This window comes from Osmerus mordax, chromosome 21 (assembly GCF_038355195.1).
Source record: "Osmerus mordax isolate fOsmMor3 chromosome 21, fOsmMor3.pri, whole genome shotgun sequence".
In the NCBI taxonomy this organism is placed as follows: Eukaryota; Metazoa; Chordata; class Actinopteri; order Osmeriformes; family Osmeridae; genus Osmerus; species Osmerus mordax.
In genome coordinates this window covers 7,521,583-7,546,868 of record NC_090070.1, presented here as the reverse complement: position 1 = coordinate 7,546,868, position 25,286 = coordinate 7,521,583, and the positions used below count along the sequence as shown (strand labels likewise).

The following is a 25,286-nucleotide window of genomic DNA, read 5'->3' as shown; positions in this document are numbered from 1 at the left end:
CTGACCCCTGCAACCCAACTACTGGCAGTGTTAAGGTTATATGCCACTGGCAGTTTTCTGGAGGTTATTGGAGATGGACATGGGCTCTACAAGGCCTCAGTGTCAGGATCTGTGCAGGCTGTCACAACTGCATTACTTTGCCACATCCCAGACCACATCCAATTCCCCACAACCAGAGGGGACAAGTCTGCGGTGCAGGACTTAGGCTATCTTCAATGGCTTTTATGATTTTTGTATGAGTTTTCACTCCCTCCCAGCCCCTTCACCCTGTGTGCCTTCCCAGTCAACCCTGTGGAGTCTTTCCATTTCCTGGGCTCCACCATCTCCTAACATCAGGCTCGGCTCTGCCACCAGCCTCTTCATCCACCGGGCTTGGCGTGCTACCAGCCCTATAATTCTAATAAACATCTTCAATGTTCAATTGTTGTTGTGTTATTGTACTTGTAAAAGCGTTACGTTAATGCATTTCTAGTTACTATTGTACATTACAACAGCCATATTTCAATTTTATAGTATTTTGAATAAGACCGACATTTGTTTTTTAAATACCTTCATTGCATGCGCCAAACCCACCAAATCAAATTATTTTGTGTAACCTAAATTTACTTGAGAATAAACCGGATTCTGATATTTTTTCGGCACTTAAACTTGTATGGTTCACTAAGAAATATCCCAGTTCCAGCATAACTGCTGTAAAAAGAGAACCAAAATAATGGTATTTTCCATCGGAAGTAACTTTCAGCATTAGTCTAATGTAGTTTTCATGGTCGGCCTACGTGCGTCTCCACTGAGTCTCTGTGCTACGATGCATTTAGCGATCTACGACTGGTCTGGAGCTCTCATTAATCTACGAGGATTTTCAAGTGCCTCTTTAGCTACGATGGTTTCGGGAAACGGCTCGTACAACTAAGATCCATTGTACGATGGACTCTACGATCAATTTAGGCTTACGATGCTTTCGGGAAACGCACCCCTGGTTGTCACTGAAAAGAAAAACAAGTGCAAGCTACGGCTCTGTCTGGATCCCAGTGACTTCAGTAAAGCTATTCTGAGACAGAATTACTCTGTTCCCACGACTGATGAAGTACTGAGCAAACTGGCTGGTAAGAAAGTGTTTTTTGTGCTTGATGATAAAGATGGCTACTGGCAGGTGAAGCTTGACAAGGCATCATCACGACTGCACTTTCAACACCCCGTGGGGGAGATACAGATTCAAACACATGCCTTTTGGAATCAAATCAGCAATATATCCTACATCCCCCTTTCTTAACATGGAGATTACACTTCATCATTCTAACTGCTTCTCAATCTGCTAGTGAAGTTTTCCAACAGCGCAACTGTGAAACGTTTTGTGACATTCAGGGAGTCCATATCATAACAGATGATATGATCATTGCAGCATCCACAGAAGTGGAACATGATGAAATACTACAAAAGGTAATAACACAACCAAAAGAAGCAAACGTCAAATTCAACAAAGAAAAAGATACAATTCGAGGTGAACAGTGTCAAGTACACGGGGCACGTGGTCACTGCAGAAGGCGTGAAGGCGGACGACACAAAAATAAAACCCAGCGCAGCGATGCCGTCGCCCGAGGACAAAGCAGGGCTAAAGCGAATGTTGGGCATGATCAAATATCTTGCTCAGTACATTCCGGGCGAGGCCACCCTCACTGCGCCTTTGAGACAGCTGCTGCGCAAAGACAGGGTGTGGCTGTGGCGACACGAACATGAGGTGAGGCCATTGAGAGACTCAAAGAGGCCCTTACAAATGCACCTGTGCTCAAGTTTTTCGATCCAAGGAAACAGCTTGTTATGCAGGCTGATGCATCTAAGGATGGGCTGGGAGCGTGTCTGCTTCAAGGTGGACACCCAATAGCCTATGCATCAAGAGCACTGACTGCACCGGAGCAGAATTATGCTCAAATAGAAAAAGAGCTCTTGGCCATCGTGTTCGCCGTCAAAAGGTTTCATCAATACGCCTGTGGCGTGCGAGTTACTGTCCAGTCGGACCATAAGCCACTTGAGAACATCCTGAGAAAGCCCTTGTTGACAGGCTGGTTAATGACTGGATTGGTGGCTACCCCCTAATAGCAAAGGCAAAAGAGGTGGATGGTATTGTGTTGCTGGGGTGTACTCATCAGGACATCTGGACATCTGGCTCAACACTTGAGCCAGATGAAAGAGCTATTCTGTTTCCTCTTTGTAATGTATCTAAAGATGATATTGTTACTGCTGAGCTCTATGAGAGAGCAATCATGAAAGGAAAAGTGTACACTACTGAAAACTACGGGAAAGGGCACAAGCACAACAGCTATACAGTGGAGCTGAGAAATGGTTGTATTGGAGTGATAAAATCGACCAGCCTGTCAACTCTATGTGAGATGTTACCTCTACATGTTGTTTGCGACAGCTTCAAAAACGTAGGTAGGAACTGGAGTGTGCTAAACTGGCGTGCAATTTGTGTCGGTATATAATTAGTCCCATGGCATAACCTTGTCAGTTTACTATTGTGTCGTTCAAAAGAAAATGCAGATGTACTCCAAAGAGGCCCATGCATCCTAATAGAGAAAGGCAAATGGGTCAGTTGGTGAATGTTGAAAGACATGTGGCATAAGCCATAAGTTGCAGGTATCTCATGTACAAACTGTGATCTTTGATGTTGCCTCTGCTAAGTCACATTGAGAAATGGTCTCTTTCAGAAAAACAAAGATAGCTGCCACTAACAGCAACCAATGCTTTAAGAACTTGGTTGGTAAGATCTTATGCAGCACAGGCCCACTGTAAAAGAGCAACCAACTACGGCACTCTGCAGCTTTCCATCTCTGAGCAACTTTCACAGTTCTTGGCACTCTTGGCACATCTGAGGGGGGTTTTATGGACAGCAACCTCTGATCCACCTGATCTTTGGATGTACCTATATACCAAAGACTCTTATGGTGCTTACTGTTAAACCACAGGTCCAAGAACTGCTTTGTCACTCCTAATAGAACACAATGCATATAATCAACAGGAAAACTGTTCACCATGTCAAAACCGGTGGAGGGATTCGAAAGGATCAATGGCGACAGTTTTCACTCCAAAGACATGGGTAACCCCATCCTGGATAGCCCTCTCCCCACATTCTACAGCATGGTTGTGGGTTCTTCTATCTGCCTCGTTAGGTGGATAGACTCTTGTGTACCCCTTTCCCTTAGCCACTACCTTTCCTTCATTTAGGCAGTGCCCACATCCATATGCACATGTGATAACTTACCAAAAAGGAATTTACAAGTCAATTGTCAAAAGTCTTCCAAAACATACCAAAGGTCCACCCTTATATCTGGAAAAATACAAATTAGCCCCCAAAACTGTTTTTCTGTTAGGTCAGTATCAATGTTCAAGATCTGTCCAATCGAGAATTAATGTTCTCTTCCTAGCTCAAAACTGCAGATCTCAATGGTTACACTAGATGGAAGTTTTTAATCAATGTCTGAAACAGTGCCAGCTTTGGCTAGGGCAGAGGACTCCCATAGAAGACCATGACAACTACTGGTGCTCCCACTTCTAATGTCCTGCTGTATGAAGTATTCATGCATCTTTTCTCAGTGTGTTAGTGTCATTCTTTAGTGTAATGCCATCAAATGATGGTTCTAGCTAAGAAGGTTTCTGTGCCAAAAGAACATACCACAACTCAGATTTCTACTGAGTGTCTCAACAAGACAAAAATATGCAAATGTGATTCTACAGTAGCTGCCTATCCAGGAGGTAGCTCTTTCATGTCCTGGAATTGTGAGGTGTTGTGATGGTTTATCTGATTTCCTGGCACCGTTCTGTCCTTCCCCAAGGACATAGCTGTGCTCTACATACATGTACATATTATTATGTATTTCTTAGCTGTGGTTATTCTCATTTGTTGGGGATTTCTTTTGTGTTCAATTTATTGATACATTTATTTCAATGTACTTGTCATAAACGGCAATAATCTTGAAACTCAAACTGAATTGAAATCATTTGTAATGGTACAGCTCTGCATACAATGAAATTAGGAGCGCTACTCCAGTTGGGGCATCAACAAAGAAACAGAATACAGACAAAAACAAAAGGGCAACATTGCAGTGTTGTGAAGTTGGTGTCATCCCAAGTAAACTTGAGCCCCATTAAAATATTCCACTGGGCTTCCCAGAGTCAGTCAGGCCAGGGATGCATTGCTCAATCAGAGGAAATTGGGTAGCATGTCAGGCAGTCAATGTGACGTGCTGTGTGACTTGAGTAGTGTCCCTGTCCCTTTTTCTATGTTTGTTTTATTCCAAATACAGTATCCTATAGTTGTTCCCTCTTCATTGATAAATACTGAACTTGTGTCTGTCAGCACCATGGACAGAGGCTGTTGTTCCATCTTTAGGAGGGATCCTGACGGACAGACAGACAACATGGGGGAGAAGGGGACGGTGGTGGGTGGCAGCAGCGCAGAACACAAAGGTAATCGATGACGTGTGTGCGTGCATGTGTGCGACTTTATAGCGCCGCCTATCAAGCTAAGCCTATGGGCTAAGAACACGGCGAGGGGCGATATGACGTGCGCTGCCCGAGTGCCATGCCTGAACTTGCTTCGCTCATGAGGAAGAATATCTGATAAATACACTGTTTTTGAAACACAAACAGTTGGTTTATTCCTGTAATCTTGAGAATGTCGGTTTTTAAATTGTATATTATGGCTTTATATGGCTTTATTTATATATTTGTATTTTATTCAAATTTTTTACATACCTAGCCCCTTAATATTAGTTGGACTTTGTACCTTTAGTATAGTAAGACCACATATTTAAGATTTAAGATTCCTATATGTTGAATGAATGCACCTTCCTGCCAAACTAAATTCCTTGTCTGTGCAAACTTTCATGGCGATTAAAACCCTTTCTGATTCTGTTTCTTCACTGTAAAAAAAACAACAACTATAAAACCAAATCTACTCACCAACAAAAATAGTTTTTGCCTGTTTTACTGTAGATCTTGATAATTCATAGATCATTCATAAACAAAAGTAATGAATACATTTACTCTTACATTTAGTCATTTAGCAGACAGTCTAATCCAGTGCGATTTACAGTAAGTACAGGGACATTCCCCTGAGGCAAGTAGGGTGAAATGCCTTGCCCAAGGACACAACGGCAACCTTCTGATTAATAGCCTGATTCCCTAATCACTCAGCCATCTGACCCCCATATAAGGCTAATAAGTAAATAACTATAAAAGTTAATAAACAAAATAAAATATTATGTTTTTGTCTAAATACAACAGCAAATATATCAACCTAATCACCGTGGAGTTGTAATAGCATATGATACAAACTTTTTAATACTTTCCAGATAGCAAGACAACATTGAATTCATATTGATTTTCCATCTAAATCATCAGAATGGTTGAGATGTGAAATCTCAATGCTAAATAAATGTTGAATCACTATCACACAGCGCAAGCAAAATAGCTGACTGGACCCAAAGCAAGGAACTTTTATTTTGTTTTTATGTATTTCAATTTATGTGTTTACATTTATTCATTTTGTTTACAATGTTTACAAATTCAATATTGATCGAACGTATTTGTACTGTCAATAAAGTTTCTTTAACTGACTCCGGAGTCTTCCGTCCTGAACCATGTGCCATGTGACTGTCCTTACAAAGTATTTTTCTAAACCTTCTGTAAAGTGTGTTTTGGATCCTCCGCAAAACCGCAAAACCGATGGTGGTGTCAGGCCTCACATTAGTCCAGTATTGCCTTTTACCAGTCTACTCTGGACGAGATATACTATCCTTGCATTGGAGCAAACTGGTTATGAGAAATGTAGGTCATACTTTAATCCTGTGCAACACCACACAATACCACCACTCCAGTCAAGCGGGTGTCTGTGCCGCGTGAACACTGCAGAACTTTCATGTTCCTATAGTGTCTCTCCTTTACTGGAAATGTCAAACCCCTTCTTTAATTTCTCATTACCAAGTAGTCTCACTGCTGCAGTAGTAAGAGAGGAGAAGGAGAGAGGAGGAGGTGAGAGGAGGAGAGAGGAGGAGAAGGAGGAGAGAGGAGGAGAGTGGAGAGTGGAGGAGTGGAGGAGGAGAGGAGGAGGAGAGTGGAGGAGTGTTGAACTGGGAATGGACACATATTGTATAAATACCAACAGGCTGCTTTATTGTGTCAAATCTTCAGAAGAAGAATAAAGAAGAAGACCACAAACCCAAATGAAGACATTCTTCAAAAGATGCAAAATATGCTTCATTATTATTGAAATACATTCAATATTTCCATGTACCTGTTCAACCATGCCCTCAAAGGCAGGCTGTAGCACTAGTCACTTGCTTGTTTCAGGAAATGAAAGACACTCACGCATTAGTCACGTGAAAGTTATTCAGTGTTCATTTGGCACAGAAACCTGCTTGGCTAGCATTGTTGTATTGTATTGTTTGGTGGCAAGGGACTGTGAACCTGTCAGATAAACAATCACCTTCTCTCCTGTCCTCACTGACCTACATGTAACCCCTTCCTGTCCTCCAGATTCCCTTTGTTCTATGCCATTCAAGATCACATGAGACGTTTCAATGTAGGACAATTCCATTCATCATTATAATTGTGTTTAACCCTTGTGTTATCTTCGGGTCATTCTGACCCATCAGTCATTGTGACCCACCGTCATATTGCGACAACTTTACCGCATACAAAAACAAAGTGAAGCATTTTCTTTTAACCGTTGGGCTGTCTCAGACCCCCCACATTGCGAAGGTTAAAAGAAAATTATTTTTATTTGTTTTTGTATTGGGTAAAATTGGGTAAACACAACGATGGTTCGTTATGAACCTTTGGGTCATGTGACCCGAAGGCAGCACAAGGGTTAAGTGATTTGGCTTTAATGGAACAACCAAAACATGTAGTAATGCCAGACAGACAGATTAGTTCAACCCCCAATGAAGGCATCCCAGACAGGTTTTAAAACAAAATCTTAGCATTTCTTTGTCAATGAAAGCGATTGCTTCCAATGTGTTGATAACGAGGGGCAAGTCTTTTAATCCAGACTTTAGCTCATCTGATACTTTGAGAAGACCAGTGGAATATTTTAAAGGGGCCCAATATTCCTTGAGATGACAACAGCTAAGCCTGAAGGAAGGGAAACAGTTCCTCTACAAATCAAGTGTTCCTCATGCTTTCTATGTTACTATTCCTCAGGCTTTCTAAACCTTGTGTACCGTGTGCGCCTCAGAGCCTCCAACCCTGGACCTGTGCACCCTGCCCTCCAAGGGGAAAAGCTTCAAGCGTACAGTACATAGTGTGACTAGAAAGCCCTGTCATTGTTTGGTGTGAACCTGTCCGATTAGTGGATCGGATAACTTGACAGTTCCTGGAAATGTGAGACATTCATACAATAAGAATGCAAGCATGCAGGCCTGGGCTGCGTTTCCCGATAACGATGGATCGTAGCAACGATCGAGCAAAAAAACATCGATATTTCTTACATGCGTTTCCCAAACATGCTTGTAAGGAGTAGGCTAATCTATGTGCTTTCAAGAGCTACGAATTTTAAAAAGACACTTTAGCTACGATGTCTTTGGGAACAGCCTGTAAAACTAAGATTCGTCCTACGATGGATTCTACGATCAATTTAGGCTTACGATGCTTTCGGGAAACGCAGCCCTGGACTGGTAATCTGGTATACCGGGCAAATGCCCGGTGGGCCGATGCACTTGGGGCCGATATGATATTTAATATATATATATAAATCTTTATATATATATTTTTTATAAACTTACAATTGGTCAACAACCGGCCCATAAAGCAGGGACAGCAGCCCATTGGTTAATTTTCCATACTGACACTGGGCTGGCCCAATCACATCTCTTAACAGGCTCCACCCCTCCCTCTCTGTTTCTTGTGTCAGATGCAGTGGCTCAGAGACAAACATCTGTGGATTAGGATGGAGAAACAAAAGCGCAAGGGCAATGGGGATGCAGAGAAGTTGTGGGCCCAAAAAAGTTTCAGTCTTTAAAAAAGAGGTTGATGCCTCAACATGTGCAAAAATAACCGACATGTTTAGTGCTGTAGCTTCAGTTTCTAAGCCTACAGTACCTGACATTTTGCAAAGACAGGTGAACATAGAACATGGAGGAGAGGTGATTGGCCATGGCACCTGTCAGGCAGAGGAGCAGGTGTCTGACCGACCAAACGATTGTGGTGGGCCGGTCTGAGCAAAAATGCCAGGGCCATGATAAATCTTGCCTAGGGCACCAAATGTGCTAGGACCGGTACTGGGATAGATGGAAATCGAATCAAGTTATTAATCGGATGTGTGAGTTTTGCTTTGTCAAAAATATACCAATTATGCTTTGTACCTCCTGTAGTGGACCCCTGCAGCACCACGGACAGCAACACGGACACTTTTGTCGAAAGCGATGCACAAACAGTGGGAGTCAGGTGGTTGAGCGGTGAGGGAGTCGGGCTAGTAATCTGAAGGTTGCCAGTTCGATTCCCGGCCGTGCCAAATGATGTTGTGTCCTTGGGCAAGGCATTTCACCATACTTGCCTCGGGGGGAATGTCCCTGTACTTACTGTAAGTCGCTCTGGATAAGAGCGTCTGCTAAATGACTAAAAATGTAAAATAAATGTTAAAAATATAGTGCAGGGATATGACATTTCACCCACAGGCCTAATCACTCACACAGCTAATCACACAACCTGATTGGGTGACCTTTGTGTTGCTAGCAATGAAGCAGGCATGATGGAATTTGGAACACACCCACATGTTCCAGTAAATGTAGCATTCTCTTGGCAAACTTGCTTGTCCAGTGTTTGCAATAATGGTGGCTTTAGATTCGATGTCCACCTAACTCTAGACATAGAACACGCCTACCTGTGCTGGCAGCAGGCAGGTGCAGAATAGAATAAAAAGGCCCATTTGAGGCTGTCATCAGTGTCTTCACTTTGACTAAGGAGAGAGCAGTGTGATTTGATCTACATCCTAGTGCATGTAAGTACTAACATCTACCTGGGCACTTCATTGTGATTTTATATTTACATTACATTTAATCATTTAGCACAGTGGTTCTCAATCCTGGTCCTCGGGACCCCCTGCCCTGCATGTTTTAGATGTTTCCCTGCTCCAAACACACCTGATTCAAATGAATGGTCGTTATCAGGCTTGGATAACGACCATTCATTTGAATCAGGTGTGTTTATATCTGGAAATAAGATTAATAACTAGCAAATATAATCTTAAAATAAGCATGTTATTCTCTTAATTGAGCTGACTTTAACCCTTGTGTTATCTTCGGGTCATTCTGACCCATCAGTCATTGTGACCCACCGTCGTATTGCGACAACTTTACTGCATACAAAAACAAAGTGAAGCATTTTCTTTTAACCATCGGGCTGTCTCAGACCCCCCACATCGCGAAGGTTAAAAGAAAATTAAACAAATTTGATTTTGTATTGGGTAAAATTGGGTAAACACAACGATGGGTCGTTGTGAACCTTCGGGTCATGTGACCCGAAGGCAGCACAAGGGTTAAGAATTAATACCTTGAAGTAAGTTTAACGCTTCAACGCAATTTACATTTAGTCATTTAACAGACCTGCGACTTACAGTAAGTACAGGGACATTCCCCCTCGCGGCAAGTAGGGTGAAGTGCCTTGCCTTCTGATTAATAGCCCGATTCCCTAACCGCTCACCCATCTGACCCCTGATTTGAAAGGTTTTTCTTTCTTAACAACTTGCACTGCATCCATCAATCCACTCACTGAGTCAATGAGTACAGGCAGTGTAGTGATATTGAGAGGGCCAATACTGAGTATCTTAGAAACCGTTTAAAAACTACATTTGGGATCAACAGAAGGAGTAAACTGGTAGAATTCCCGGCTTTTAACTTGATCCAACAAACACCGCAAGACATCATGCACGTAATACTGGAAGGCATTGCCCCTTTAGAAATAAATTGTGTGCTGAAACACTTAGTACTTTTAGGACAACTTGACTTGGATGTTCTCAATAGTGCATTACTTGCATCTCCCTTCCCTCCACATGATGTCAGAGATAAACCAAGCCCTATAAGCTACAGCACATTAGCATCCAGTGACAATAAATTAAAGCAGTACTCAGGCCAAATGCTTGTTCTACTTAAAATTCTGCCATTTCTGATTGATGCAGTTAAAGGTAATGAGTACCACACGCAGGGTCGGACTGGGACCGGAAAACAGCCCGGGACTTTAAAACGCAGACCGGCCCGCGACCTGTGTACAGTTGCTTAAATAGGCTATATAATAATAAAGTATAATGCAGTGCTATCGAAGACTGTTAACAAAATTAGATCTAATACAGTATCTAAAAATGAATATGGCAATTCTCCCTTACTTTCCTTTTCCTTACTTCTCTCTGTTTCTGCATCTGCTTTTTGATGTTGCAAAAGAACAATAATCAGTTAACTATAGTCAATAATGAAAATCAATTCAACAAACTAATTTACATATAATAACCCTGTTAACATATAGTCTATTGTGTACAGTTGCTGTGCTGCACCTGTCAAATTCTCTCCACTGGACCCTGTCACCACAGCAGTCTTCATCTCTTTCCCCGTGTCACCTGTGGTTGCTTTAATACACAGAACAGAACAAATAAGACAATTGCATTTCATCCACATAGCACATTTAATATTTAAAGCCAAAAAACATGTTGTGCATATTTAAAAGAGTGCCTTTTTCTCTTGGCCATTTATTTTCCTTCATTTAAAATATATAGCCTATATATTGGCTAACAGTAATACCAAATGTATGTTTTTAGAAAAATGAGAACAATATGGTTTGGATTTTTGGTACTGCCGCATCTTCGGGCTGCAGACTCTCTCCCTCACTTCGCTTGGCTTTTGCCGGTCTAAACATTTGTTTTTACATTTTGCAGTGCCCGTTGTTTTTTGTCTCTTGCTTGTCTGCACCACCCTTTTCTCCTTTTCTTTTTCTTTCCATTTCTTTGCAAAAGAGACAACAATGGTTTTAGCAATAGCTAAATATGTCTCGTTTACAAAATACTTTAAAAACTGCACGCGAACTCATTGCTTCCACCCACTCCAACGAACTGTTCATACCGGAAAACGATAGATTTTTGACCAATCGCGATCTGTAGACCGGACGGACAAGTGCACCGTTCAAGTTTACACGGGGGAAATCCCCACCCCCACCCTGTGGATTTTGGATCGCTCCAGTTAAACAGTTGCCAGGCTGTCTTCAAAGTGAGCGTAAACTATTAGGCTGTACCTTTCTTTTTTTGCATAGTGCCGTGGCCATAGCGGCCGTTAGTTGGACCGGCCGTTCGGGAAATCTCCCGATTCTCCCGATGGACAGTCCGACATTGTGTTAAACTGTATTTTCATGTTTGTCATGTTTCAATTAACCATAAACGAAAAAAAAAATCTTTCTTAAGATTCTTAAATTGAGAAGTTGTGCAAGTGGTCTCAATCTTAAAATAAGGAAGATAATCTTGTTCCTCTGCTGGAATAATTAGCAAAATATGTCCACACCTTGTTACTAGTTAAATCGAGCTAGGTATTAGTTGGTAAATCTTATTAAGAAAAAGTTTGATATATTTTCTCAAAATAAGACTTTAATAAGGCTTTACTTTCTTAAAAATCTGTTTTTTGCAGTATATATATTTATATAAATATATTACATTAATATTAAGTCAAGTAATTAATGCTGGACTGAAACTACAGCTACAGAACCTTCTACAAATAATAGCTATGTTTCGGGGAACGAGATGCACATTTTCACACCCTTCATGTAGTGCAAACACTGTGGGATGAGTGAGTGCGATGACAATGGTGCGCCTTGATAGCAAGCAAACAAACTAACCTATAGCAAGCAAACAAACTAACCTGAGCTTGTGTTGCTCATATGTGAATTTAAATGTTTTTAAGGTTTGTTGTCTGACGAGAATGAAGCCTCGCATGATGATGATGTCAGAGGGTTTGTTGTTACTCCTGATCATACAAGCTCTTCATCCTGCTTCAGGTAGGATGTGAACATGTTGTTTCTGGCAATGCAAATCTGCTGACGAGTCTAAAGAGGAAATGTATATCATGGACAATTTATCTCACATATATGATTGTAGTTTAACAAAATACAATGAGACACAATCATTCCAATTTACGTAATTTGTTTATTTACTTAATTTCTTCTCAGTATTAATTGTTTACAGTTTTTAAACAGCTGCTTAACTTGTGTTGTTGGTTTACCCCTATTCCCAGTTGGTGAAACCACCACCCCTCCTACTACCACCACCCCTCCTTTCACCACCACCCCTCCTACTACCACCACCCCTCCTTTCACCATCACCACCACCACCTCAAGACCAACAACCACCACCACCCCTTCTACCACCACCACCCCTCCTACTACCACCACCCCTCCTACTACCACCACCCCTCCTTTCACCATCACCACCACCACCTCAAGACCAACAACCACCACCACCCCTTCTACCACCACCACCCCTCCTACTACCACCACCCCTCCTACTACCACCACCCCTCCTTTCGCCATCACCACCACCACCTCAAGACCAACAACCACCACCACCCCTCCTACTACCACCACCCCTCCTACTACCACCACCCCTCCTTTCACCATCACCACCACCACCTCAAGACCAACAACCACCACCACCCCTTCTACCACCACCACCCCTCCTACTACCACCACCCCTTCTACCACCACCACCCCTCCTTTCACCACCACCCCTCCTACTACCACCACCCCTCCTACTACCACCACCCCTCCTACCACCACCACCCCTCCTTTCACCATCACCACCACCACCACCTCAAAACCAACAACCACCACCACCCCTTCTACTACCACCACCCCTTCTACTACCACCACCCCTCCTTTCACCATCACCACCACCACCTCAAGACCAACAACCACCACCACCCCTCTTTTCACCATCACCACCACCACCACCTCGAGACCAACAACCACCACCACCCTAGTACCCACCACCCCCTCAGCAGCAGAAGGGGAGTTACGTCTGGCTGGGGGGAACACGTCCTGCTCTGGCAGAGTGGAGATCTACCACCAGGACCAGTGGGGGACGGTGTGTGATGACTTTTGGGACGTGCAGGATGCCCAGGTGGTGTGCAGTCAGCTGGGCTGTGGCAGCGCTCTGTCTGCTCCATCATATGCCAGCTTCGGCCAGGGCAGCGGGCCCATCTGGCTGGACGATGTCAGGTGTTCAGGGTCAGAGTCCTCCCTGGCGAACTGCAGCCACCTGCCCTTCGGCTCACACAACTGTGTACACAGTGAAGATGCCGGGGTCATCTGTGAGGGTGAGTGTTAAACGATCCATGTTTCAATTGCAGGGCTGTTAAATGATTGATACACAAAATACATTTTACATTAATTAACCTCTCCAGTCCTGTTCCAGAACACATTCCTTGGTCCTGTTCCAGAACACATTCCCCAGTCCTGTTCCAGAACACATTCCCCAGTCCTGTTCTAGAACACATTCCACAGTCCTGTTCCAGAACATGCTCCCATGTGCCACCTGGTGGTTGTGTAGTCAACTAGCAACATGCAATTTTCAAACAGCTGCTTTAGCCCAGTCGTGTTGTTTACCTCTCTTCTCAGTTGGTCACGGAAACTCCACCACCACAACCACCCCTCCTTCCACCACCACCACCACCCTTACCTCCACCACTCCCCCTCCTGTGGTGTTCCTGTGTGGGGGCACACCTTGCCCAGCAGGCCAGGACTGTGTCAGTGTCAATGGTTCTCTTCGCTGTGCTGACCCCTGTAACCAGTACTCAGTTCTGGACGATGCCTGGCGTTCAACGGACTTCAGAAACGATGGTAACCTGCACTGTGACCAGCATATCAGTTGGCAGGGATGGTATCGCTTGTTCCTGGGGGGGAACAGTACCCAGATGCCAGAGATGTGTGTGGAAGAGTACATGTGTGGGACCCACGCTGCTTTGTGGATCACCACCCCTCACCCCCTGCTGAGAGACGGCGTGGTGGAACGGGGAACCTGTGGGAAATGGTCCTGGGGCGCCGGCAACGGCAACTGCTGTGCATTTAGGTCAAACCCCATCCATGTCAAAGCCTGTCCTGGCAACTACTACGTCTACAAGTTTGTCCAACCAAATAATTGTAACTTGGCTTATTGTGCAGGTATGTAACCATTGTGGAATGCTTGTTACCAGTCATAGTCATAATTAGTCATATTTGCACTATGACCTTGGTGAATTCTCGATTCTGATTGACTTGGATGGGTGTGCATTATTCTTCAACAACCAAGAGCCTGTTTACACATCACAGTTCAATTATTACTGGCGTCCACATGGATTATTAGTAAACGCGATAATTCATTAACATGTAGATACAATTCCATTCTCCACTGAAAATAAAATATCCACTTTATCTTGTCCTACAGCTGGTTAGCTAATCAGAATTTCATCCAAAAGAAAACCATTTGAAAAAATAGGTAATTCTAACTACGCTGGCAAGATTTTTCCTTATCTGGCAGTGTCGGATGTAAATCATCTTAAAATGTTTTTTTTATATTCAAAACTAGCTAGCATAATTTGTTTACTGGAAATGTGTTTTAGCAAGGAAGTTACACAAGTTTGTTCATGGCTAGGTACCTGGTCACTGTAGAAGTTGACTTTCCAGTCAAGACTTTGGGTTGCAACGGGCTAGCATAACTTTCTGCTACTATGGTCTACTAGCACCTCGTATCTATAGGTCGTCTTGCAAGTTCCATTACAAATACCCTACGTGTTAACTATTGGATGGCAAAGCTTGCTTTCCAGGTATTATGAACATCATTTTTATCATGCCTCCAGGTAACAAGTAAACACACTAGTTAACTAAAACGCTACATCAGTTCCTATTTATTTGTGGAATTTGATAAAAAATCTAAAATATAAGTAAATGGCAATGGCACATATTTTTTGTCTTTGGCAAGTGGTCATGGTATAAGCAAGATGATACACTCTCAAGTGTGTTGTTGAAAAATAGTGTAGACTACTTTGTGAAGGCAAACTCCAGTACTAGTCAAATTTATCCCTTAGCCTACTGTGTGTACATAAATTATGTTTCATTGGTAGTTATCGTCCCATTTACTTTTACTAAATTAATTAATTAATTAACATGTTAATTTATATATGATACTATATTAGAGTTGACATTCACTTAATTGAATCTCTCTGTATTTGTTTAATGTTTACAGTTTTCAAACAGCTGCTTTAGCCCAGTCGTGTTGTTTACCTCTCTTCTCAGTTGGTCGCGGAAACTCCACCACCACAACCACCCCTCCTTCCACCACCACCACCCTTCCCTCCACCACCATCACCCTTACCTCCACCACTCCCCCTCCTGTGGTGTTCCTGTGTGGGGGCACACCTTGCCCAGCAGGCCAGGACTGTATCAGTGTCAACGGTTCTCTTCGCTGTGCTGACCCCTGTAGCCAGTACTCAGTTTTGAACGATACCTGGCGTTCAACAGACTACAATGATGGTACTATTCGTTGTGACTTCGGCTTGTACAGTAACCTCGTTTGGCAGGGATGGTATCGCATGTTCCTGGGGGGGAACAGCACCCAGATGCCAGACACGTGTGTGGAAAAGTACATGTGCGGGACCCACGCCCCTTTGTGGCTCACTGCTCCTCACCCCCAGCTGGGAGACAGGGTGGTGGAACGCGGTGTGTGTGGGCACTGGGGGAACGACTGCTGTTACTTTAGGTCAAACCCGATCCATGTCAAAGCCTGTCCTGGAAACTACTACGTCTACAAGTTTGTCAACCAAAATGTTTGTCATGCGACTTATTGTGCAGGTTTGAAACCATTTTGGACTACACGTAATGAAATGTTTTTTAGTCATAGTTGATGGTCATTCATTGATATACACTCAATCAGTATACACATACCATTCGGTCGCTAGGGACCCTCTATATCTACTGGTCATCATTCTCTCAGTATTTATTTAGAATAACACTCACTTTTATAACGGTCGTGTTGTTTACTCTTCTTCCACAGAGAGTCGAGGGATCTCCACCACCACCACCCCTCCTTCCACCACCACCCTGGTACCCACCACCCCCTCAGCAGCAGAGGGGGAGTTACGTCTGGCTGGGGGGAACACTTCCTGCACCGGCAGAGTGGAGATCTACCACCAGGACCAGTGGGGGACGGTGTGTGATGACTACTGGGACCTGCAGGATGCCCATGTGGTGTGCAGTCAGCTGGGCTGTGGCCGCGCCCTGTCTGCTCCGATGTATGCCAGCTTCGGCCAGGGCAGCGGGCCCATCTGGTTGGACGATGTCAGGTGTTCGGGGTCAGAGTCCTCCCTGGCAGAGTGTAGCCACCTGCCCTTCGGCTCAGACAACTGTGTACACAGTGAAGATGCCGGGGTCATCTGTGAAGGTGAGTGTGAGAGGCTTGGCAACGCACACGAGACAGTCTGGCAGAGGGTGACGCAGAAGACTGGGTTATAGAGGTAGGCTGTCAGACTTCTTAGTAATGACACACAGCTGTAACAACAAGAAGGAGCCGAATACAGGCGACATCTAGTGGAGAAACACGACACTACAACACACAAACACAGAATAGTGAACGACTGAATCAGGACAGGGGTTTGTGCTTATGGAAAGATGTTTCATTATTTGTGTATCAACTTAGCCAGGTTGGCATAGTTACAAATGTGCCCAAACACAGAAATTAAGAAGAGCTCATTTTGTAAATTTTCATTCAATCTTTCATAAATGTGTCAGCATACAATTGCTCTGGCAAGTCTTCCTCAACTTTAAATGTATTCACATTCGCTCTATTAAAACTGTTTACACTGTTGCTCGCAAACAGGAAATGAACACATGTAAACTATAACGATGTGATCTTCATGCAACTTTCTCTGGGCTGCCATCTGTACTTTGTAGCTGTCGATCCTCTGAGATTGGTCAACAGTTACCCTGACAACCCTGCCTGCTCCGGCAGAGTGGAGATCTACCACCAGGACCAGTGGGGGACGGTGTGTGATGACTTTTGGGACGTGCAGGATGCCCAGGTGGTGTGCAGTCAGCTGGGCTGTGGCAGCGCTCTGTCTGCTCCATCATATGCCAGCTTCGGCCAGGGCAGCGGGCCCATCTGGCTGGACGATGTCAGGTGTTCGGGGTCAGAGTCCTCCCTGGCGAACTGCAGCCACCTGCCCTTCGGCTCACACAACTGTGTACACGGTGAAGATGCCGGGGTCATCTGTGAGGGTGAGTGTTAAACGATGTTTCAATTGCAGGGCAGTTAAATGCAGGGCCGGTCCTTCCTATAGGCGACGTCGGCAGGCGCCTAGGGCGGCATGAAGAGGGGGGCGGCAATTTTCCAAGTGCATCCGCACTACCAGCAGGGGGCACCAACCGCGCGGGGGGGGGGGGGGGGGGGGGGGAACACATTCCCCAGTCCTGTTCCAGAACACATTCCCCACTACTGTTCCAGAACATGCTCCCATGTGCCACCTGGTGGTTGTGTGGTCAACTTGCAATACATTCAAATGTAGACTTATAGTGTCAATATATCAAGTTAATCACAGGTGTTTGGTATTCGATCAGGCAGATACTACATCACAGACCCAACAGCCATGATATTTTAGGACGGGTTACCATATCAAGAGTGCTAGAAGCTAGGCTCAGATGGTCAAGTGTAAGGTTTCCCTTGCCCACAGTACTTGTCTCCACTTGACCCCTACTAAGCCAGTGCTTACTCTTTCTTTCAAATCTGTCTTTGATACAGTATCGATTACATTATGATACACAGGATTGATTACAGTTTGATACACAGTATTGATTACAGTATGATACACAGTATTGATTACTGTATGACATGAGTAACTAATATAGAATACATGATTTTCCCACACCTCCATTTTTTTTACTTATTAACATATTCATTTGTTAATTAGAGTTGTCATTCACTTTTCAGTATTTGTTTATTGTTTACAGTTTTCAAACAGCTGCTTTAGCCCAGTCGTGTTGTTTACCTCTCTTCCCAGTTGGTGAAAGGAACTCCACCACCACAACCACCCGTCCTTCCACCACAACCACCCCTCCTTCCACCACCATCACCCTTACCTCCACCACTCCCCCTCCTGTGGTGTTCCTGTGTGGGGGCACACCTTGCCCAGCAGGCCAGGACTGTGTCAGTGTCAACGGTTCTCTTCGCTGTGCTGACCCCTGTAGCCAGTACTCTGTTCTGGACGATGCCTGGCGTTCAACGGACTTCAGAAACGATGGTAACCTGCACTGTGACCAGCATATCAGTTGGCAGGGATGGTATCGCTTGTTCCTGGGGGGGAACAGTACCCAGATGCCAGAGACGTGTGTGGAAGAGAACATGTGTGGGACCCACGCCGCTTTGTGGATCACCACCCCTCACCCCCTGCTGAGAGACGGCGTGGTGGAACGGGGAACCTGTGGGAAATGGTCCTGGGGCGCCGGCAACGGCAACTGCTGTGCATTTAGGTCAAACCCCATCCATGTCAAAGCCTGTCCTGGCAACTACTACGTCTACAAGTTTGTCCAACCAAGTGCTTGTTACTTGGCTTATTGTGCAGGTATGTAACCATTGTTGACTGCTTGTTACCAGTCATAGTCATAATTAGTTATAATTGCATGACCTTGGTGAATTCTTGATTCTGATTGACTTGGATGGGTGTGCATTATTCTTCAACAACCAAGAGCCTGTTTACACATCACAGTTCAATTATTACTGGCGTCCACATGGATTATTAGTAAACTCGATAATTCATTAACATGTAGATACAATTCCATTCTCCACTGAAAATAAAATATCCACTTTATCTTGTCCTACAGCTGGTTAGCTAATCAGAATTTCATCCAAAAGAAAACCATTTGAAAAAATAGCTAATTCTAACTACGCTGGCAAGATTCTTCCTTATCTGGCAGTGTCGGATGTAAATCATTTTAAAATGTTTTTTTTATATTCAAAACTAGCTAGCATAATTTGTTTACTGGAAATGTGTTTTAGCAAGGAAGTTACACAAGTTTGTTCATGGCTAGGTACCTGGTCACTGTAGAAGTTGACTTTCCAGTCAAGACTTTGGGTTGCGATGGGCTAGCATAACTTTCTGCTACTATGGTCTACTAGCACCTCGTATCTATAGGTCGTCTTGCAAGTTCCATTACAAATACCCTACGTGTTAACTATTGGATGGCAAAGCTTGCTTTCCAGGTATTATGAACATCATTTTTATCATGCCTCCAGGTAACAAGTAAACACACTAGTTAACTAAAACGCTACATCAGTTCCTATTTATTTGTGGAATTTGATAAAAAATCTAAAATATAAGTAAATGGCAATGGCACATATTTTTTGTCTTTGGCAAGTGGTCATGGTATAAGCAAGATGATACACTCTCAAGTGTGTTGTTGAAAAATAGTGTAGACTACTTTGTGAAGGCAAACTCCAGTACTAGTCAAATTTATCCCTTAGCCTAATGTGTGTACATAAATTATGTTTCATTGGTAGTTATCGTCCCATTTACTTTTACTAAATTAATTAATTAATATGTTAATTTAAATATAGTATATATTATACTATATTAGAGTTGACGTTCACTCTCTCTGTATTTGTTTAATGTTTACAGTTTTCAAACAGCTGCTTTAGCCCAGTTGTGTTGTTTACCTCTCTTCTCAGTTGGTCGCGGAAACTCCACCACCACAACCACCCGTCCTTCCACCACAACCACCCCTCCTTCCACCACCATCACCCTTACCTCCACCACTCCCCCTCCTGTGGTGTTCCTGTGTGGGGGCACACCTTGCCCAGCAGGCCAGGACTGTGTCAGTGTCAACGGTTTTCTTCGCTGTGCTGACCCCTGTAGCCAGTACTCTGTTCTGGACGATGCCTGGCGTTCAACGGACTTCAGAAACGATGGTAACCTGCACTGTGACCAGCATATCAGTTGGCAGGGATGGTATCGCTTGTTCCTGGGGGGGAACAGTACCCAGATGCCAGAGACGTGTGTGGAAGAGAACATGTGTGGGACCCACGCCGCTTTGTGGATCACCACCCCTCACCCCCTGCTGAGAGACGGCGTGGTGGAACGGGGAACCTGTGGGAAATGGTCCTGGGGCGCCGGCAACGGCAACTGCTGTGCATTTAGGTCAAACCCCATCCATGTCAAAGCCTGTCCTGGCAACTACTACGTCTACAAGTTTGTCCAACCAAGTGCTTGTTACTTGGCTTATTGTGCAGGTATGTAACCATTGTGGACTGCATGTAATTACTTTGTCTGAAATTGGGAATGCTATGTCATTGTTCATTATCATCATTATCATGTCATAGTCTCAAACATTTGTCCAAAATTGTTGTAGCTATTATCACGTTAGAAATAACGAGAATTTATACGATTCAACAATTTAAAAGTTGTCATTCATTTAGCTTATTCTCTCAGTATTTATTTTTTTTCTTTTTATTTTTTTACAGTTGTCAAACAGCTGTTTTAAACCCATTGTGTTGTTTACCTCTCTTCCCAGTTGGTTGGGGGAACTCCACCACCACCACCACCCTTCCTCCAACCACTACTGCCACCTCCAGACCAACAACCACAACCATCACCAGTAAGTGTAAAGACTGCACAAGTCAAAATAACGTCACCTGGACTTATGAGGAGAGAATTAAGTGTTTTTATCTTCAACTAGACAAAAGTAACACAGTACACATCAATTGGGACATGAACTTTGACATGTAAGCAGGAAAAATCATATTTGTGTACCGTATGTCTAGGTAGTATTTATTAAAGGAGAGGATTACAAAAATAAATTTGGGAGGGATTTTAATTATTTATTTTTCTCTATTTTATTCCTTATCTTCTTTCACCTCTCTCTCTGTCTTTCTTTCTCTCATTCCCTCTTTTTTTCAAAAGTCACCCCAGAGCTGGTGTGTGGGAGGAGCTTCCTTGATGTGGGTCTCCTCAAGTCTCAGCTAGCGGCCAAACGTCTGGACTCGTCCTCTGCTCACATGGCCGACCCCCGCTGCTCCTCCCAGGAGATTAACGGGACGGTGTGGTTCCAGGTGGAGCGCAGGGAGGGCAGCTGTGGAACCACTCTGACGGTGAGGACACGGTTACTCTACCAGTCTGTCCATCTTTGTCAGTTTTTCCGTATTCCTGCCTGTCTGCCTGTCTCTAAAAACCCGTTGTCTTCCTCCTTCCCTCTCCAGACCAACGGCAGCCACGCCATCTACTCCAACAGTCTGTTTGTCTACCCGTTCAGTGAGAACTTGGTTCAACCCCTGAGGATCCCTTTCTCCTGCTCCTATCCTCTGGAGACAGTGGCTAGCCTGGATGTGGCCATCAAACCATACCTGGAGTAGGTGGACCCTCACAAACTCAAACATTGACACACTTAGTTTCCAATTTAAACTTGTTGGTTTTGACTTTGTTGTTTACTTGTTCCATATCTTGACAGACTTGAAGGTGCGGTGAAAGATGAGGGTGCCAAGGCCAGGACCTCCATGTCTCTGTTCCGTGATGCCAACTACACAGCTCCTTACCCAGCAGGCCGTGTCACTCTGCCCCTGGGCTCTGCTCTGCATGTGGGTGTGTCTGTTGAAGAGACGGACGCTGGCATCTTTGTGGTCGTTTTGGAGGACTGCTACACCACCCACTCCCCTGATCCTGATGACCTCCTGAAATACTTCCTCATCCAGCACAGGTATGTGAGCCTGGAGAGAGGAAAAGAATGTGTGTGTGTGTATGTGTTTGTCTAACCCCCCTGTTCCACCAGGTGTTCTACCGACCGTCACCAGGTGACCGTGGACGAGAATGGCTTGTCCCTCCAGGCTCGCTTCTCTGCGCTGCTGTTCCTGTTCCAGGGGGACTACAGGGACGTCTACCTGCACTGCAGCCTCAACCTGTGTGACCAGAGGAACTCCTCCTGCTCTCCTGTGAGTCCTCCCACCCTCCTTCCTGGTCTCTCTGGTCTCTGACTCTCTGGTCTCTCTGACTCTCTGGTGTCTCTCCACAGATGTGTTCCAGAAGGTTTGTCCGCTCTGTTGACGAACTTGTGCCCCTCCAACCTGTCTCAGTCGGACCAATCACCTGTGAGTATAAACCACAGCCATGATGACTCCTGATGTTGTCATAGTAACGGTCTCCCTGGTAATACTGTGTTTGTCCCTGACCTCTGACCTCCAGGGAGCCAGAGTCTGGAGTAAGCTGATGAAGTCACACCTCCCTCAGAACGGCTTCATGACCATCCCTATGGCAACCAGCTCAGGCTCTCTCCTGTCTCCTGTCTCCTTTGAAATGTTTTAACCCTGGAAATGATGACAGAACACCCTGCATATAAATAACTATAAGCTTTGAATTGTGGGTTACTGTTTCTGAAGGTTTGCATTCTATAATTATAAATTGCATACTAGGGAATAGTGGGAACATTGGTAAATAAGTATAGCCTACTAAATAAACATACTACTTTTCCTTTAACTTAATCACTTATCTGGACCAAAATCAGGGATTTATGTGTAATACTCAAGGCTTGATGAAGTCTGACTCAAATAAAGAAGTAAAAATTGCCATCATCAGATTTATTCGCTGCAAACCTCAATCACAGACCTCAACCACAGTTTGTTAGTAAAGGTTATTATTAGCAATCAACAGAGATGAAAATAAAACACAAGCAGCAACTAATACTGTTTTTATGTTATGCCAGTATAAATATTCAAGTCGGTTCAAACAAGAATGTTTTTCTTCCTAGTTCAAAACTGTAGATCTCAATGTTTATACTAGATGGCAGTCTTTAATCAATGTACCGTAGTAAACAGTGCCTGCTTTGGCCAAGTCATCGGGCCTATCTCGCGGCACAATGTCTTTTCATTTTTAACAACCATCATGATGATGTAGATCTGGGATGTGAGGATTTGTGTGGAAGTCAGATTTGAGTCATCCATCCACCATGGTACAGCTCTGCATACAATGAAATTAGGAGCGCTACTCCAGTTGGTGCATCATACAAAGAAACAGCATACAAACAAAAACAAAAGGTTGAATAATAAATCTTGAACACACAACATTGCAGTGTTGTGAAGTTGGTGTCATCCCAAGTAAACTTGAGCCCCATTAAAATATTCCACTGGGCTTCTCAGAGTCAGTCAGGCCAGGGATGCATTGCTCAATCAGAGGACATTGGGTAGCATGTCAGGCAGTCAATGTGACGTGCTGTGTGACTTGAGTAGGGTGGTGTCCCTGTCAATAATTCAATTGATGCACTAATGCATTAATGTTCAATACTTCGTTCATTTTTTTTTCTATGTTTGTTTTATTCCAAATACAGTATCCTATAGTTTTTCCCTCTTCATTGATAAATACTGAACTTGTGTCTGTCAGCACCATGGACAGAGGCTGTGGTTCCATCTTTAGGAGGGATCCTGTAGTGGACCCCTGCAGCACCACGGACAGCGGCCACTTTCTACAACCATTAATTTACTCATTTAACAGTCAGTTTTATTCAAACTGATGCATACATAGTGTGTCTGGTAAGTTTTAGGACATCATTATGTCACAACCTCATTACATCTCAAACATAACATCACTAACAGGCAGTGTTGGGGGTTACTCAAACAGTAATATATTAGTTATTACTTATTATTGTTCAGTACGAGTAGTGTGTTTAAGTTACATTATTACTTTCTGTACAAAGTAATATTATTACTTATTTTATTACTTTGACCTACTTTTAATAGTAGGGAGTTTGACTTAGTAAAACAATTTGCAAGAACATTTTTGACACAGTACAGATGCAAAATAGTGTTTCTTTAAAGAACAACGTTTATTTCCAACAATATAAATATCAAAAAGTCTTACACATTCAAAAATAATAATATATTTGTGTAAATAAATTATACTATGTTAAACACCTCTTGGCCTAAACAAATTTCCTAAACAAAATGATTTTTTCTTGTGGTTGAATCTATTGAACAAGGTTTGGGGATCAGAAATAATGAACAGAAGAAATAAAATGACATATAAAAATATTTTAATCATACTTGATGATGAGTAACGAAGGCACTTTCTATTCCTCACTAGGCCTACCAAAGAAACGGTTGTACCTCATCAACAGAAGCTTTTCAAAACGTTTGTCTGTCAACCAGTTTCTTCTGGGGTGAAGCACAATATTGCCCAGACTAAAAAGTCTCTCAAGTGAATCTTTGTCCAAACCTGTTCAGGTTCAGGCTAGGGAATCGACTCATCTGCTAGGAGGAAGAATATCGGATAAACACGTTTTTAAATACAGTTTATTCCTGTAATCTTGAGCATGTACATGTCGTTTTTTTATATTGTATATTATGGCTTTATATGGCTTTAATTTATTTTTATTCAAATATTTTACATACCTAACGCCTTAATATTAGTTGGACTTTGTACCTTTAGTATACGTAAGTATACCTATATAAGATCAATTAAAAAAAGAAAAAATAAAACGAAATTCCCCCGAGGCAAGTAAGGTGAAGTGCCTTGCCCAAGGACACAACGGCAACCTTCTGATTACAGTAATAGCCTGATTCCCTAATCACTCAGCCATCTGACCCCCATATAAGGCTAATAAGTAGATAACTCTAAACTTTCATAAACAAAATAAAATATTATGTTTTTGTCTAAATACAACAGCAAATATATATCAACCTAATCACCGTTGAGTTTTAATCGCATATGATCCAAACTTTTTAATACTTCCCAGATAGCAAGACGACATTGAATTCATATAGATTTTCCATCTAAATCATTTGAATGGTTGAGATAAACATTCGAAAAACATTGATTTATAGTTGTCCTGATTATAATTGAGTAAGCATCGATTTGTTTTGACCGGGTAACAACAACGATGTAAAAAAGTCTTTGATTTATAGTTGACCGGGAAATTAAAAGGGATTGAATTATAGTCTATTTTTAATTTGTTGTTTGACAATACTGTCACCAGGAGGCGCTCATAACAACACAATGGTGCATGTGCATTAGAGACATAGAAGAGTCTACGACGGTGGATGTCATGTGCACGCTTAAATTCAGTTACTCTGAGTAAAATAATTTGTTACTAAGTCATTACGTGTGTACATTTGCATTTATGCATTAAGCAGATGCTTTTATCCAAAGCCACTTCCAAGAGAGAGCTTTACAAAAGAGCATAGGTCACTGATCATAACAATGAGATAGCCCCAAACATTGCGAAACACTTAAATGTATTTAGTGCAAATCAAATTATTAAGCCTA

General features: G+C 43.2%; 1 protein-coding gene across 1 annotated transcript; it reads left to right on the top strand.

Annotated features, from left to right (window-relative positions):
- Positions 1 to 1,582: 1,582 nt before the first annotated feature.
- Positions 1,583 to 22,595, top strand: LOC136965635 (scavenger receptor cysteine-rich type 1 protein M130-like). Its single transcript, XM_067259817.1, has 17 exons — positions 1,583 to 1,735; positions 1,822 to 2,060; positions 4,352 to 4,461; positions 7,232 to 7,285; positions 13,020 to 13,337; positions 13,639 to 14,181; positions 15,292 to 15,846; positions 16,049 to 16,435; positions 16,945 to 17,268; positions 19,712 to 20,272; positions 20,554 to 20,637; positions 20,943 to 21,130; positions 21,239 to 21,387; positions 21,487 to 21,732; positions 21,805 to 21,964; positions 22,045 to 22,120; positions 22,215 to 22,595. The coding sequence occupies exons 1-17, from the start codon at positions 1,583 to 1,585 to the stop codon at positions 22,232 to 22,234; spliced, it is 4,167 nt and encodes a 1,388-aa protein (XP_067115918.1). The 3' UTR covers positions 22,235 to 22,595.
- The last annotated feature ends 2,691 nt before the right edge of the window (positions 22,596 to 25,286 follow it).